This window comes from Corvus kubaryi, unplaced genomic scaffold (assembly GCF_017639235.1).
Source record: "Corvus kubaryi isolate FWS band 111438036 unplaced genomic scaffold, C.kubaryi_AGA036_p1.0 137, whole genome shotgun sequence".
NCBI classification, from domain to species: Eukaryota; Metazoa; Chordata; class Aves; order Passeriformes; family Corvidae; genus Corvus; species Corvus kubaryi.
In genome coordinates this window covers 29,101,258-29,118,317 of record NW_024580671.1, presented here as the reverse complement: position 1 = coordinate 29,118,317, position 17,060 = coordinate 29,101,258, and the positions used below count along the sequence as shown (strand labels likewise).

The 17,060-nt window shown below is 41.0% G+C and overlaps 1 protein-coding gene across 6 annotated transcripts in view; it reads right to left on the bottom strand.

Moving 5' to 3' along the window:
* Positions 1-6,162: 6,162 nt before the first annotated feature.
* The window catches only part of LRRK2 (leucine rich repeat kinase 2), a 64,620-nt gene continuing 53,722 nt past the window's right edge, over positions 6,163-17,060 (bottom strand). For 5 of the 6 annotated variants that reach the window (XM_042018312.1, XM_042018316.1, XM_042018315.1 and 2 more), the window contains 7 exons: positions 16,211-16,404; positions 15,852-15,924; positions 14,856-15,040; positions 13,926-14,078; positions 13,003-13,211; positions 9,803-9,877; positions 6,163-7,898 (listed from right to left, as the gene is read on the bottom strand). In XM_042018312.1, coding sequence (XP_041874246.1) covers positions 7,777-7,898; positions 9,803-9,877; positions 13,003-13,211; positions 13,926-14,078; positions 14,856-15,040; positions 15,852-15,924; positions 16,211-16,404 — 1,011 coding nt within the window. In that variant the 3' untranslated portion in view covers positions 6,163-7,776. The remainder of the gene's footprint in view (positions 7,899-9,802; positions 9,878-13,002; positions 13,212-13,925; positions 14,079-14,855; positions 15,041-15,851; positions 15,925-16,210; positions 16,405-17,060) is intronic. The other variant, XM_042018313.1, reaches the window with a different exon arrangement.

Genomic DNA, 17,060 nt, shown 5'->3' with positions numbered 1-17,060 from the left:
AAACAATAATTTATTGCAGGAAGTTTTTTTGGTCACATTTATTTGCATTGTGCAAAAGTGAGTGTAGGATGGAAAAATGAATGGGTGTCCCAAGGGAAACAGAAACCCAGATGTTAATGTGATGTGTACTTTCTGAAAGGGAGATAGCAGATGAAAATACCGTTTTTTGGGTTAGGAAAGATGGTCAAAATGATGTATTTTTATCCTTTGCTCTTACACAATGGTGAAACCTCCTGCCCTGTGCAAGATCTTTTTAAGCTTTTCAGGCACTAATTTGACAAACCAAACCCTAAGTAGAGGGCGTAGTTGCTTAGGAACAGTCAGAGGCAGATTATATTTGGTGTATAAATGCAGCTGTGATTAACTGAAGAGGCAAAACCAAGGTTAGGGAGGCAGCTGTTGTCTTCTCCTTTTGCTGTCGAGTTCTCCGTGAGAAAATCTGTTGCTAAGGATGTCTTGTGTAATGATGCAGTAACACTGAGGCAGGAGGATGTGATCACCTTGTCACATCTCCGGTGGCGATGATACTAAAGCTCTCTGCTCTGTTTCTTCAGAGGTAGCCAAGGGCTGCGGCTTTCTTCTGGGAAGATGGGAAATTAAAACAGCTTGTTCGGGGATACTGGTAAAGATCTCTCTGTTTTTAAAAGGCACCCCAGAAGATGGGGTTATGGGAGGTTTATTTACGCCTTCCTTTCTCAGATTGGTGCACAGTTATGTCTTGTAAAGGACACTTCTTTTTTTCTGCCAATGCTAAGTGAATGCAAATTGTGTCTAGTATTTGGCCTTGGCAGTGGTCCTGCTGATTAGAGAAAATGTCCATGCTTGCATATCAAGTTAATGTTTAGTAGTTAATGCTTCAAGAGCCTTTTGTGCTCTGGCAAGAGTTTGATGGTGTAGGTCTGTCCACCATCTGCCCTTGCACATCTTGCTAGAGCACTGGCATGCACTTCGGCTGGCTTAGTTAAAAGCATGTGAAATACTTCATCTTTTCCTTCTGCCATAGCTTAGCATCCTTTCCAAAGCATTTCTGGTAGTGCTTGCCCAGGAGAAAGACAGTGTCACCTTTCCCTGCCTTCCAGAGTTTTGTGAGAGCTGGTCCATGAATTCATCAAAACACCAACTTTCAAGGCTGGGTAGTGCAGCGTTCCCTGGGTGAGAGCTGAAGGCTTGTTCCGAGAACATGCATCTCTGTGGCATTTTCACATAGCAAAATTCAAGCAAACTCTGACTGTGGCTTGGTTTTGGGGTTTTTTGTTTTGTGTATATATGTAGAAATGTTCAGAGTTGCAGGATGAGTAATTTGATTGTGAAAAACAAAACAGAAAGCCAGACTGGGTTGGGGTCAGGAGATCACTGGTGTGGTCTGGGGGCAAGAGGCCATGGCAAGCAGATCCTGGGCAGGTTCAGGATGAGCAGAGCTCCTGCAGCCATGTGGCCGTGCCCGTGTCTCTGCCTGCACAGTCATAGACAGGAGCTGCCATGAATGCTCCTCTGAGCTGGACCCTGCACTCCCCTGCCCTGCTTCCATCCCCAGCTCCAGCAAAGCGGATTTCAGACTCTTTCAGCAGGACCAATTGCTCTGCACCAGCTGCTTCCGAGTCCCTGCAAAACCCAGGCGTTCGTGTCCTGGGTTTAGCCGTAATAGCATAAAAATGGAACTGAAATGGTTTGGGGTTGTTGTTTTTTTTCCCTTTCAATTTTTTCTCTAATTACAAGGTTGAGAGTGTGTTTTGCCTTGAGATTTTCTAGTTGGAGAGTGCTCAGCACCTAGGACTATTTTGGAAAAGAAAAAAAAGTGGGGGGAAGCTGAGTTTCAACTTATGGATAATATCTGAAAATTACTTAGCTCCCTGGCTGGTGATTGCTTATTAACAGTGACTGTGAACAATGGTGTCATTTAAACTGAGCAGGGCCACTGCACAGGGCAGGGTGGCCCCAGCCTTTGCCTCTCCATGCATCAGGTGCTGCTGTTGCTCTGCTTCAGCCGGGAGTGTGGGCTCTAGTGGGCACCTCTCCTTGAAGTTCAGAAATTCACTTTGCAAATTTTGAACTTCATGGGAATAATAGGAAGCTCATTAAACCTTTACTTACTTTAACCACATCCTTTGAGTTTCACTTGAACCTGATGGTGCTTGACTAGTGCAAAAGAGTGGTCACCGTAGCAGGCTGTGGAGGCTTGTGGAGAGAGGAAATACTTTTTACATGGCCAGCATCACCTCAGGGGGAATGGACTGGCTTCCAGTTCTCCATCAGCAGCACCTGAATCCACCCTCTGCGTGGCAAGCTGCAGCCTCTGCTGCTGCTCATCCAAGGGCTCATAGCTTTGAGAGCAGATCTGCAGCTTTTAAAAAATGTTTATTTATTGTGATCTCTGAGGATACTGGTGTGAAATTTTAATTCCTGGGCGTCAGCCTTAGATCAGTTGATTTAAAGTCCAAATTGCAGAGCCCAGGAGCCTGGCAGGTGGTGGCGGGGGTGGATGTTTCTTGTAACTCCACAGAAAACAGATGTTTTCAAGGCAATTGCTGAGGTGTCGTGGCAAGAAAAAGCAGAACAGAGAATGACCGACCTTACGTTGGTGTATTTATAGCGAAAAGCGCCAGGTGTTTCCGTCGCCGCTCCGTGGGTCGCTTTCTACATGGCCTGTCCCACCACGCTGTGTGCCCACGGCAGGTCCTGTGCAGGCCGGGCTCTGCGGGGGCAGGGGAGGAGGAGGCGGTGCTGGAGCTGTGTGACCCTGTGGGCTGAGGCAGTGCTCACGCCGTCGCTGTGTGGGGCTGAGCCGGGGTCTCTCCTTTCCGGCTCTGACTGGTGGTGGGTAATCCTTCCCTTAAGAAAGGAGCTTGCCGTGAAGGGTTTTGTCCCCTTTGCAGCCCCGTTAAACAGGTCTGCAGAGGGGAGGTGGTGCAGGGCCAGCCCGGCCTGGGGTGCCCCAGAGAGGGGGCTGCGGCCGGGGCAAGCCGGGGTGCTTTGGCACGGCAGGTGCTGGCCCAGGAGAAGCTGGAAGCTCCCGGTGGGATGCAGCCCCACGTCGCTGGAGGAGATTCCAGCCTGCTCGCTTCTGCCCAGGCATCCTTGAGCACCGGGCACCGTTTTTTGCCCTGACCTCGCTGCTGGGACAGCCTTGAGGGGATCCGTGACCAAAGCCGGGCCCCGGCCCCCACAGGGCTGCTGGCTCGGCTGCTGAGCAGTGACGCTGCCAGCTTCTGCTTGCTATTTATTTCTCTCTTTACCCCCTTGCTTTCTCTCTCCTCTCGCTTTCCTGCAAAATGGTTTCCGTGCTTCACGGCTGGATGGCAGCGGTGTCACAGCCCCCCCAGCAGAGCCGGCCCCTTTCCCAGGCACAGCTGTGCCGCCGGGAGCCGGTGCCAACACGTGGCACAGGAAAAGCACGGAAAAAGGCAAGGGAAAAATGGTTCCAAAAAGGCAGAACACTGGAATGGTCCCAGGAGATTTTAATTTCTTTCCCCTTTTTCTGTCCGCTTTAACTTTTCAGGTCAGTGACACTCATGGGCTGTGGCAGAAGTGAAGTAAACAATCACGTACGCCAGAGACAGCACACTGGTTTTTAAGTCTCCCCTCACTAATTAGTGACAGCCTTTGTAGGGACTGATGGCAGCACTTAAACCTCTGGCAGCAGGAAAGGCAAACCAACACAGAAGAAAGGGGAAAAAAGAAAAGGCCTTTACTTGCTTTTTGACTTCCATCATGTTTTATACCAATATGATTAGAATCATATTGGTATAGTTTAAAAAACCTACCGTTTTAAAAATAGATCAATTAGTGTATCGTAAGTTTTAATAACTTAAAAAAAAATAATTCCAGTTTACTGCTCAGTCCAAACAACCCATGTAAAAAGGGAGGTACCAGTCAGCATGAGGTCACTGCAGGGGAAAAAGTTTTATCACGATTTGATAATTTTTGTAATTCTGCTACTTAATTAAACAAGTACCAGTGTAAGGATTGAGGAGCCTTGCTGAGGTGCCTAAAGCTCGAGGCACAGCTGTCCTCACAGTGCCTACACATCTCACAGGTACAGCAAAGAACATTCTTGAAGGTGTTAAAAATTTCACCAGGGTTCACTTCTAAGTTTTTGCTAAATTAGGTTTCCCTTTGCTAATGCAACAATAATTAATACATCTTGTGGTTTCTTCCTCTTGAAATAATGAATTTTAAAATACAAATATGCAATAAGTATGATTCTCCATTGTCATGTGATTATGCCACTCTGTATTTATAAACTAATTGTTCCAAAGACACATGCCTACCTAACAAAAAAAGAACCTGGCAAAGTTACCAAAATGGTATGCTGGCAGCCAGTGAGTTACACCTGTTCAAAGACCATGAGGAAGGCTTTTATATGAGAATGTACAGATCAGTACAGCCCTGGGATGAGTTCATAATATGGATGAAGAACTAATTGAGACAGAAATAACAGAATGCTTGCTAGTTCTGTTCAGAAAATTTGGTTCTCTTAAGGGAGGTAAGGGGAGCTGTTTTCAGATTTATTTTTTTTTAATTAATGACAAAAGCCAGAAAATAAGTAGGAAAAATTGTTCATATGCTCTTCTACTTGAAAGACTAATAGAAAAATATGACTGTCACTCTTTTCCACATTCACTGAGACTCATTGTTTTTCCTTACTAGTTTCTCATGTCTCTGGTATCTGAAGCGTTTATTGTAGAATGGATTATTTGTCTTGCTTGCTGCAGGTGGGTGGGCATGGTTAGTAAGTGGCAGTAATGACAAATGCCCACGTTTGGGGGTTAAGCTACTAGATCTAAGAGGCCTCATTCTCTCTCCTCCCTTTCGTGTCCCAGTTTTGCGCCAAAGTGGTGCATGCAGAAGTAATAGGGTAATAATATGGGACACTAGAGGCAGTATGAGAGTTCAGAGTAAGAGGAATGCCGGGACATAATACCGAAAGTGCATTAAATCAGGCTGTGCAGCTTGTTTACAGTGGGATTGACCAGGAACTGCTTGTAAAAGAAATCAGGTTAAAATTAATGAGCAAGCAAATCTGCATATGTAATTTGCCAGAGCAAAGCAACCAATAAAAAAGAATGACTCTAATTAAATTCAGTAGCACAGAAGGGGAAGGGTACTTAAAAAAAACCCCAACAGTATCTGATCAAGCATTCAGCTCACTGTGTATGTTTAGTCTCTTTGTCTTTAGGTTTAAACCCCAGCACCCTTTAGCTGCATCGAGGGATATGGGGTTCATTACCCATCCCAGTTCAGGTGTTCAGTCACACCACACCACATGCTTGTTTCCCATGAGCAAACAGGCTCTTTTCTGAGTAAGGGTTACCTGTTTTCAGGTGCTGGATGTTATCCTAAGTATGCAAGAAACTACATCTGCTAGGGCTTGTCCTCTTATGTGATCAGCTTCCACTGATTTTCAAACAGGTCCACTGAAACCAGAGTGAACACAAAGTTATGGATATTTTTTTTTTCCTCTCTCCTTTTACTTTGTCAGTAGAGATATTTCTGGGAATAGGTTTCCTGGTAGTGCATGGTTCAATGGTGCTGTTCCTGCCCTTGGTGGCAGGTGCCAGCTGGGGAAGGGATGGCAGTCCCTGAGCGCTTCTACAAGAAGCACCAACACAAGATGTTCTCTAAATATCTTCTTGCAGTACTAGAAGGTATTTGGTGAGGATGCAGTGGGATCACTGTTCTCTGTGTGGATGAGTGCTGTATTGCTAAACAGTCCCTGTTGGTTACCACCATGACAGAATTTTGCTCTCCCACCACGGATAAATCAACAGTGGCCAGTTGAGTCAGGTTTGCAATGAGCTCCTGACTCTCTTTTGGCTGCTGTTTCTTTTGTTCTTGCCCTTCCTGTAATACTGAATACATGACCTGATTCAGTCTATGAATCAGTGTTATCCAGAGTTTTGGAGAGGTGAGGGATGACCACAGGGACAGAACTCCTTACAGGTCACCTCCTATCTCTGGGAAGGGCTGCAGAAACAGGAAGTAGAAGACAAATGGGAAGGGAAAAGGGCTCAAGACATGCACTGAGCCAGAGCACAAGTGGGAATGCAGCTGTGTCAATAACACCTACAGAGCCAGGATTTTGCATCACCCTGAAGGAATTAAATGCCACAAAATCTGCACAGAAAAGCCCCTTCTTAAAAATTCAATGATGAGAAAGTAGACTTACATTATTAACAAAGCACAGTTTTAATAAAAATGTTTAGGCTTACATTTTAAAATTACTTACAGATAAACTTAATCACAATGCATATATTCTTTTCTTTTAAAAAAAAGCCATATTCATTCTAAGATAATATATATTTTCTGAGTTATAAAATCCCATATAAATAGAAAATTCTTCTCAGTACACAGATTATAAGAATACATAAAAACTGGGATGCATATCTGAAAGAAATCCTGAGTATGCACTCCACAACTGGCAGAAACTAGAACAATGCTAGAGTTGGCCACAAGAAATGCAGTTGTCCCAGTACGTAATTTTCTAAAAAAAAAAAAACCAACAAAAAACTGAGAACTTTTTGGTTGCTCAACCTTGTTCAGCTCCATAGACTCAGGAATGGCTCTGGATATTCCACTCTTTGAGATTTTGGGAGCACTCTGTAGATTCTTCTGGTATCAAAAAAAGAAAACGGCATCTGTCTTCAGGTAGACAGAAATAAGGCACTTCCTTAGAGCAGATCAGTGGGGGCTGCAAGCAGCTGCTTGGACTTACAGCCAGAAAGCAGCAAAAAGTGTCTCTTGAATGATGATGTGTAGAAACAAATTTGGAAGAGGCAGCCAGGTCTTATACTCCTCAAGGTTCCCCTGATTATTCCCCAAAATAACAACATAAATTCAAACAAGAATGAGTGAGTGGAAACTTTGCATGTGAGAAAAATCAAAGCAAAGCTTCTCTTTTTTTTTTTTTTTTTACACTGAGGTAAGCAAACAAACAAGTTGGACTAAGAGCAAGTCATAGCAGCCTTTAGACCAGGGCATTGACCCTGTGCTCTCCTCTCTTCCAAGAGAGCTGCACAAGAGGTCTACGTGACTGGCAGCATTCCCAGTGGTGTGACTGCATCTCCTAGGAGCAGGCAGACTGCAGCGCTGCAGGAGGACACCGACGTGCAGGAGCCTGTCAGGGTGTTTAATTCGGAGCTATTTTATTACTGTAGCACAATGGGGTTGTTGCTGGTCATAATGAAAAAAAAAGTCAATGTCATGGAAGAAACACAGACAATTCTGCCTGTTGGTTTCAAAGAGTAATGTAGTCATGATATATTCCTTTAAACACTGCTGTTAGATAAAATATTATGTTTTTCATAAGGTCATGAGCTCTGACATTACTAAACCATGAATCATAAGAGCAAACTCATACATGCAAACTGCAGTAAACACACAGAGGCTTAAATTTTGCTTCTTATTAGAGTGTCAACTCAGTAGAGATAATGAAGTAAATTAGAGCCATTTATAGTCTCCTGGCTTATTCCCAGTTTAACTGGGATTAAAAACTGGATGAACAATGTTATACTGAAGTTGAGCCATAGTTACAGAGAGCAGAACTTCACAGGTAAACAACAGATACATGATAACATTTTAGAATCAGAAATTCTCAACAGTTTTCTGTCCTTTCAAATATTACAAATAACTTATTCCTTCTTGGTATCCTATGAATACTCCCATGGTAATTTTCTTCCTGGTTTAGGTTAAAAACGACAGGAAGAAGAAGTTGTAAATATTGCACAGTATGTTAGGATGGAAGACTAGAAAAGAGAATGGCACTTGCAGGGTGACTTTTCAGTCCAAAGAAAAGCTCTTCATTTTTTCTGCTAATTCCTGTCTCATTTCTATGTGTTTTTTCAGGTTTTGCACTTCATGGGGCAGGTTAATGTCCCACACTGACACGCAGGATTGTAACTCTGGAGAAAAAAAAAGAAAATTTGAAAACTGCAACAGAGATGAGTTATTGCATAATTTGAAACTATTTTGCTTATCTGCTTGTTCTCAATTACTCATAAATTCACCCCATGAAGCATGATTTTTAGGACCCAGAAGACAAGTTACATGACACTTCATGTGTGAGGTGATGCAGTTACAGGTTACAAGCTGTTTGTACTTGCACAATGATTTGAATTCCAGTTCCTAAATTTAAGAGTATCCCATTTAAAAGTACTTGAAAAACCATTTCTGGTTTCTGTGGGCCTTAAGGTACTGACCTGAGCTACAGCTAATGCTAATACTGAGGTACCTGCTAGAATTTCATCTCTATCTTTCCAAGCAGATATACCCCAAAATGCTTATGAGACTCAAACCCCATTCACTGTAAAATAAAAACTGATTTCATAAGCTAGTGAATATACTGAGAAAAGGTCACTTCTTCAATCTACACTCATGCAAACAACTCTTTATTCATGAAGAATTCACACTGGAGTTAGTGGAAGAGAGATAATTGAGAACACTAACATGAGTTGAGGCTTACAAACTAAGGCCCCAAGGATTCTGGAGTTTCTGATTCTTCTCTGTAATTAATGTCACTCTTAAATAAAATAAAAATGCTAGTAAGCCAATAAATGTTCTTTTTGTTACAGGAATTGGGGAATACCATAGTATAAACCCCAGTGCTCTAAAGTTTGACTCATTTCAGTCAGCTCATCTACACTTGCCCTTCTTAACTGTATACTATCTTTGCCACATTTTTAGGAGTCACTGAAACTGGGATGAGAGAAAGGTGAAGAAGGGCATTGATCAGAGCATCAACTTTAACTGTTCTTAGAAAAATCCGAAGATGAAGATTTTCTATCTTTCAGCACTTTACTATCCTAATTGTCAGGAAGCTTTTACCAATGTCTGACCGAAATCTCCCTTGCTGTAACAGAAACTGGTTAGTGCTTATCCTACCCACAGGGAATATGTAGAAGTCTCTATTTTCTTGCTCTTCATTTACATATTTGAAGCCTATTATCATGTCCTTTCTAAGCTTTATTTATATTACCCAATTTAACTCCCTGTAACATTTCCTCACAGGTTGCATTTGTCTCCTCTGGACTATTCCCAATAGTCCAGATCATTCAGCAATATTCCAAATGGTTAGGCTCCTCCAGAAGAGACCATATCAGCACTCAGAAGAGTGTAAGAATTAGCTCATGTCTTACAGGCACCCCTTTCATGGTGCAAGAGTGGTGTTTGCCTCCTCTGCACCCACATGACATGGCTGACTCATAACCAGCCTCCCATCAATTCTGACCCTTTTTCTGCAGCACTGCTGTTTAAGCTGATCATTTCCTCAGGCTGGTACAATGGATCATTCCTAATTAAATAAAAAGTCTTGCATTTGTCATTACAGAATTGTATCCTATTTCCTTCCGGACCATTTGTTCTGTTTGTCAGGGTCACTTTGAGTTCTAATCCTGCCCTCCAGTGAGCTTGTCTTAGCTGTAAATTGTCTGCAGATCTGAAAAGCACATTCACTATTCTTTCATCCACATCACTCATGAAAACATTGGGGATTCCTGACCTAGCACAGACACCTCTGGAAATCCATTTGATACATTCTCCAATTAGACAATGACATTTACTCTCCAAATACAGTTTCCCAACAAGTTGTATTGTACCCTTCTAACAGTGGCTTCCTCAGATCCATTTTTGGAAGTTACTTTTAGTTTGTATGAGCCCAGATATGCAAAAGAAACCAAAAACTATTTAATAATAGTGTTTCAATAAAATTATGTCAAATGATGATCAACTCTTCACTCTCAGTGAGTAGTCAAGCACAATAGTATCTGCTCCACTAATAATACAAGTTAATAAAACACAATTCAGGTACCTTTGTGGTATTTGTTGTCTTCGGCGTCACTTTTATAGCAATATCCCAAAACAAGGACCACATTCTTGAGACTCCCTTTTTCAAAGAAATAAAATATCAGATCTTAATTTTAATGTCAATTTTGTAATTTAAGGACAGAAAGAATAGATGACATCAAGGCACTAAGAGGACAGAAAGCAGAGTTCAATCAACTGGACCCTTTATTCGAAATCACTAACCATGAAAAACCCAGACACGAAGACAATATAGTTCCCATCTCCATTTAATGTCAGGGTTTATCAGGGTTCCAAGGCATAAGCACAGGATCAGCTGACCAGCCTGCTGAACAAGCCCAAGAACAAAGCACCCTATTATACAGCATAGGCAGAGATGGTAGAGTCACAGGAAACAGATGTCACAGCAGAAGGACAGGCTGCCAATGAAGTCCCAGTGCACAGCAGAATGTACCAGTAACCAGTTCAGTTACGAGAAAACCAAACCAACCAAATATGACAAAAACTGAGAAAAATTATGAACTAGAAGTTTTAAACTTATGATGGCATATGGGTGGGAAGTGGAAATAGGGGATAGATTGTAAGAAGGTGCCTACTGAATAATGCAAAAAAAAGACCAGGAAGAGTGGTTGGATCACAAAGGGATAAACAGAATGTGGCAGTGTTTCAATGTCAACTTCCTGCTTATTTCCAACAAGACCTGTCTATGCAAAGATAGATAGAAGCTGTCACATGTTCTCCTGCCACGGCAGCTCCCTGTTCCTATTGGCAACACAATGAGGGTGGAAAGCCCTTGGCTTTAAGCTGGTAGAGGAATACAGGACCCAGCCTATGCCCCTGGGTCAGGATCAGGCCAGGGAAGGAACAGCCCCCACTGTGCAGACACCCCAGCTGCAGTACTGCACCTCACACCTCCTCATACATGGAGCCTTACACGCCCAGGGCACAGATGAGGAGGGGAACAGTTTCTGGGGTAAATAGACTGGAGAATGGCTGAACTGTGAAAGTGCAGTTTGGAAGTTTTCTAGTGGGCCCCGGGCCCTCTGCAAGGTAGAGAGAGGTTTTTCCTGCTCCGAGGAGGTCAGTGCTATATTCTCCTCTGAATGTGATGTAAATCTGGTTATAGTAGATGAAGGATGGTGGGAATCATACACATCCTCCATGCTCAGATTTTTCACCACTTTAATTTTTTTTCTGTAGCCAGTCCTATCCATACTCCTTACAAAAGTGATTGGAACTTAAGTATAATGTTTCTTATTTAGACCTAGGTCCTGTCTTACTATATAGAAATCTAAATCTGCACTTGCAAAATAAACTACAGATTTACATCTAAATTATTCTCTATAGTAAGTTTCATGCCTATTGAACATCAATGTATTAGGTGACAGAATTGAAAAATGACATTGTATTTCCATATTCATATATGAAGTACAGATAAGATTAATGTCTCAAAGTCTGGAAATCTCTTTCTCCTGAATTATTTACCTCTGCTTGACATTATATGTTTTAACCTTAAATGAAACTATTTCATACAAAAATATTTCCCTCTATCTTCTCTTATTTCACATAAGCAGTGGGGTACTGTTGAAGAACCGCTCAGCAGCCTCAGTGACATTTTCATGGATTCCAGTAGAAACCAAGTCCTTGAATTTAGGAAAAAAAAATCCCAGCACTATAAACAATTGCTGCAAAAAGATGATCAAAAGAAAAAAGTACACATCAAACTGCATATATCAATCTTATTTGCTGTTCTTGAGATTTGTACAAGCGCAGCTGAAGTCTTTCTCCTGAATATTAATTTTTCTATAAATAAAATTTTGATTAAAGATGTTGTGGTGACTGACCCTCAAGGCTTTTTAAATCATACTATTCTATACAATATATTTTCCCTATCAATAACAGCAGTAAGGCAAAAATTATTATGTTTTCATAGTAACTATTCTTTACAAAATGCTAAAAATAAAATGTCCCTTTATAATACTAACATTGTAGCTATCAGGACTAGATGGACTAAAAATGCTGTGCTATAGCAGGCACCATTAACAGCTGAGCACTGAACAGACTAACACTTGCTGTTTCAGGCAAAGGCAAGTCAGAGGAAGATGAGGTATTTTTGACTCATACAACACTGCCAGCACTATGACTTAACTGTAGTTGATGGATTCTTCTGGTGCAAGAAAGGAAGAAACAGTCTCCAGAGTAAGTTCATGATGGTAAGGAGAAAATATCCACAGCCTGCAACTGTGAAACTGTGATATTTGCTATCAGGACTACAGTGTGCTGCTGAATTCACAACAGCTGCTGTGTCTTTTTTTTTGTTGTTTTTTTTGGACAGCAAACACACTTTAAATAACACTGACAGGGAAACTCCAGAGTTTTTCCCAAAACACAGTGGAAAGTGATGGGAATCTGTATGTTGTGCCACAAAGTACTTTTGAAGTAATGTGTATTTTGAATGTAATCACTACAGCAGTACCACAAACTTGAGTTGATATGGCCTTTATTACTTTTGGGAGAGGTGCAGGACAGTGTAGAGGTGAAGGAACTTTCAACAGCCAAGGAGTGCCCCTTCCTCAGCTACATTCCTATGGCTGTTCATGGTCACCACTGAAACCCCACAACTCCTGTCTGCCTACAGCAGCTCAAAACAACTGTTCCTGATGACAGGAGCAGCACAAGTCCACACCCCAAATCCAGATGTGCAGCACTTTCCCAGCTCTGCTGTGATCTGCCTGTAACCCAAATCTAAAAGAACCACTCTTGAATGAGAATGGGAGAAGAAAACTAGGCAATAAGCAATGAAGGAAAAATAATTAAAATCCAACATGGCCCACAGAGAGAGAAGCCAGAAGTGTAACACTTGAGATGGAGAAAGAACACAGGCAGACACACGTAAGAGACCATGTGACAGGATGGTGAGAGCTGTGCTGAAGCACGGCACAAGGATGCACTGAAGGTGGGGGGTTCATGTGCAGACCAGTGACAAGCCAGGGAAGAAGTGCTGCTTTGTGTGGGCACGGGTATTCAGCCTGCTGGTATTCAGCTTACACCCAACAGTCTGACACTGAGGGAAAATGACAGCCATGGAGAAGAATGAATGAGCATATCATGGATCATGCTAATCTGCTCCTGGAACACAAACAGGACACAGCAAACCTAACCTTAGCACTGATTTCAAAGTACTCATCACTTGATAGTTTTACTTACCCAGCTGAGCTGTTATCATGACTCGAACAGAATCACAGAACTTGTCTATAACTCGTACAGGACGACGTGTTGACAAATCAAGCAGCAAGATATGTCCTCCTCCTGTCCCTATCCACAGTGCAGTATTTTTCTGCAGACAAATTGTCTTCACTCTTCCAGAATAAGCCAGTGTATGTTTTGATTCCTTATTTAATTTTTCCACTTTGTTCCTACAAGTACGGAAAGAATTGGTATTGGAATTTTGTGGCACCCTATTCTGCAGCTACTAAAGCAACTCTCTGAATACCAGACTTTTAAGCAATCATTCACAAATTCTCATGCAAACAAACTGGTATGAAAACTATTTGACTTCTAAGAGCCATCTGGTCTGCTTCAGAAGACCTTTAAATAGGAAGCAGGTACACTTCTTTGTTCTCCCCCAGTTTGCAGGAGGTTAATGTCACAGCAAAGTGGGAAGAACACACCTACACCTGCTCCTAACCTCACCATAAAACGAAATGGATGTGGCATGCTAAGGCAGAGGATCAATTTAAATGCAAATGAAAAAGTTGTCACAGTTAATAAAAATCTGATTTCCTCCTGAATTTGTGCACTGAAAAGACATCTTGTTCAGGGGATGAGGAAGTAACTGGATTAGTATTAGCACCTGAAGGACAGCAAAATACTTTCTTCTTTCTTGAGCTAAATGAGTCTTCTTGACATCATAGAGAAATTGGGAAATACAGTAAGGGTCTTTAAAAAATGGGATTCTGCTTGGAATATTCTGAAGTTCTGGGCAAAAAGACAAGATAGGAAATCCACACTTGCCCAACAAACTGGGTAAATCCCTTACCTCTGGCTGGTTAGGGTACCATGCTAGAGAAGGCAATCTGATATTCAGCTTCCTATCTACCAGGCCAACAACTCTGAAAGAAAACACTTACTTAAGAAAATGTGCACAGTCAATTAATTCAGAAAGTTTTTCTGTCTTCTTGTCCCAGATTTCCACAAAATGGCTGTTTTTCTTTGCCAAGTAGATGGATTTGTCTATTGCTATTGAAATAATGTTTGCATCACTGTAAGCATTATGACAGAACCTAGAAGAGAGAAGAACTCCAGTTAGATACACAGAAAATACCTGGTAGAAAAACTTGACTACTATGACTAGGACTAGTTTCCCTCAGATTCTTGCAGATTCATTCAGCCTTAAAACCAAACTAGGCTAAGATACAACTGAAAGGCTTTGCTTTAATCTTCCTACAGTTCAACATAAATTCTCACAGTAACAGAGTTAGGCTGATGACATCCTTGGAGGCACATTAATGCTCAAAGTCTATTAATAAATCTTTCTCATCAAACACTGTTTTCCCTGCTCAGGAAAAATGTCTCTTAACTTCAGAGTAGCATTTGTCCATGTGAGAATTACATCAAAGACTCCCAAACCCTCAGTCAATAATTTCTAAATAGTGAGAAGTCAGCAATCAGACATGATTAAATATATGTAGGGCAAAGATATGCACACATATCATACTGACAAACATGGAAGGACAAATACTGTGATAAATATGTATGTGTAATTCTAAGTAAAGTAAACAGGGCCTGGACTAATGCAACTGGAGAAGAAAACTGATCAGTTGCATAGATATTAACTTCATAAATCCTTTATGGGGTAAAAATGTATTGCCTCGTTTAAAAGCAGCAACAAATACTTTCGACAATACTCACTGATACTCCACCTGCATTATGAAAAGAACAGAAACAAGCAAACTCAAAGAACGAGCTCTAGAACAAGACATTACATCAAAGTACTGTCAGAAATCTTTAATGAAAACAAATGAGCCAAATAACATCACTTATAAAAATAAAAAACTTACAGTTGACTCGTCTTTGTTTCAATGAGCTTTTGAACAGAGAAGTCACTGGTTAAGGCAATGATTTTTGTTCCACAGCCTCCCCAGATTACATTTTTTTCAGATAAGCATGAGGATTCGTTTAAGCACATCAGGGGTGTGCTAACATTTCCTATAGTCAGTATCTTCAAAGGTGTAGCACCCTTACACTGCAAGAAAAAATATACTCTACATTAGAAACAAGGAGGATGCAGACATTCAGAATCTTGTTAAAACAAGGCCCCACAGCCTGCTGAATTAAATTTGCACATCCAGATTTTCTGATGGTTCAGAATATTTCCAGAATGTTACTGACTGAAAAGCACCATATTCACTTCACAGATGTCTCATAGGAGACAGCCTGTGAGCAGAAACAGGCCAGAGCAGGGACTGATACTTTCTGCAACCCCTGGCACAATTCAAGAACTGGTTGGAAAGTCACATCCATGTTTGAGGATGTCCTACACTGGACTATAATCTAGTTCTGAAATGCACTGCAACTCCATAACTGCTCTCAGCTGCATATGGTCAGGAACTAAACACCTTCAGGTACCAGCCGGTATAAACAGCTCCCCGCATTTCTTCATCTGTTCTGTGAGCAGAACTCTGATTACAGAAAACAATATTTTATTCTTGAACATAGCTGTTTCACAAAAATTTACTGAATGAGAGGAAAAAGTAGCTATTACAGCAATAAATAAAGGAGATTAAAACTGTTAGAATATTCATAACAACAACCATTAATGTCAGCCTCTAGCCAGTTTGCCAGGCCTTTCAAAGGAATTTTTCACCTCTTAACTCTATTGTTTAAAGCAGTTATTATAAAACATGTGCAGTTCCTCTCAGACTGCAGTAGAAAAATAATTTTAGTTTTAGAGAAGCAATTAAAAAATAAGTGGCATGAAATAAAGCTACTCTTGGTAGCTGCTTTAGATATTACTGATAGCACTCTGTAGAACAGACCACAAAGAACAAGTCTACCTTTACTGCTCTGTCTTCAAAAACTGCCAGTCTGCCATCAGCTGTGCCTACCAAGAAGAAATTCTTCTGTTTGCTGAAATAAAATAAAATAATTTATTCTAGAAATGCCTTAATCAGGTAAGACAAATTAAAATGCAAGGTCTCTAGTACTTCAAGTATTCAATTAACCACTAAAAGCAAACACAACCCCTGTGATCAGGAATGCAGTCCCCAGTTACACTGGGAGCAAAATTAAGTGGAAGGGCAAAATAAGCAGTTGTGAGAACAAAAGTGCAGAGTGTACAGATGTCATTTTCCAAACACCTCCATTTAGCAGTATTTTCAAAATGTAACCAAAAATATTTAAAATTCATTTATACCTTTGCTTTGAAAGAGAATTACAGTATAAACAAGTGATAGAATCTGACATTTTCTGCAGACGATGCCTTCTTGTTTCATCTTCTGTGTTAACTGCCCACAGAGAACCAGACTGAGTTCCTGCCACAATCCAGTTTTCTTTCTCAGTAGGAAGAGTCACTAAGGCCAAACTTATAATTTTACTGTCTGCAATATCCTGAGTCAGAAAAGAAGAAGAAAAACAACTTGTTCATGATTTCAGTAAGGGTAAATGCTAGCAAATTACTGATGATAAAAATATAGCACAATCTTCTTGGACTCTGGACAGACCCTTGGTCTAACTTCCCCTTTAAGAAATCTAATTCCCTATTAGCAGAATACATCATTAGCCATGCCACTTATCTTCAAAGTGCTGGGAAGGACTCCTCAAACAGTACACAGGAAAATCTCTCGGCTGAATGCTGACAAAAAAATATATTCTCTCTATTCTAATCAAGGTCTCAAAGTTGTCAGAAAGTTGGAAAAATGGAACTACTGCAATACTAATTGCTAACAGTGAAAAGTACTGGCCTAATATTTCTTTTTCTCATTTTATTTTTAGAAAATAAATAATTTATACCAAATAATAAATAATTTATACCAAAGCTACCAATTCAGATGTATCATGGTCAACAGACAGCAGATTGAAATAGAACTGAAACAACTTTGATGATGAATTATGCTCAATTCTGGCACACATGTTCATCACAGCATATCAGTCCTGGGTAAAACCTTTCCCCTTTGCTGATGGGGCAGGACTGAGGCGTACAAAAATCATATGAAAACAGCTGGAGGCCATCACCAAAGTGGCACAAGGAGATCGTATTTGCGGGA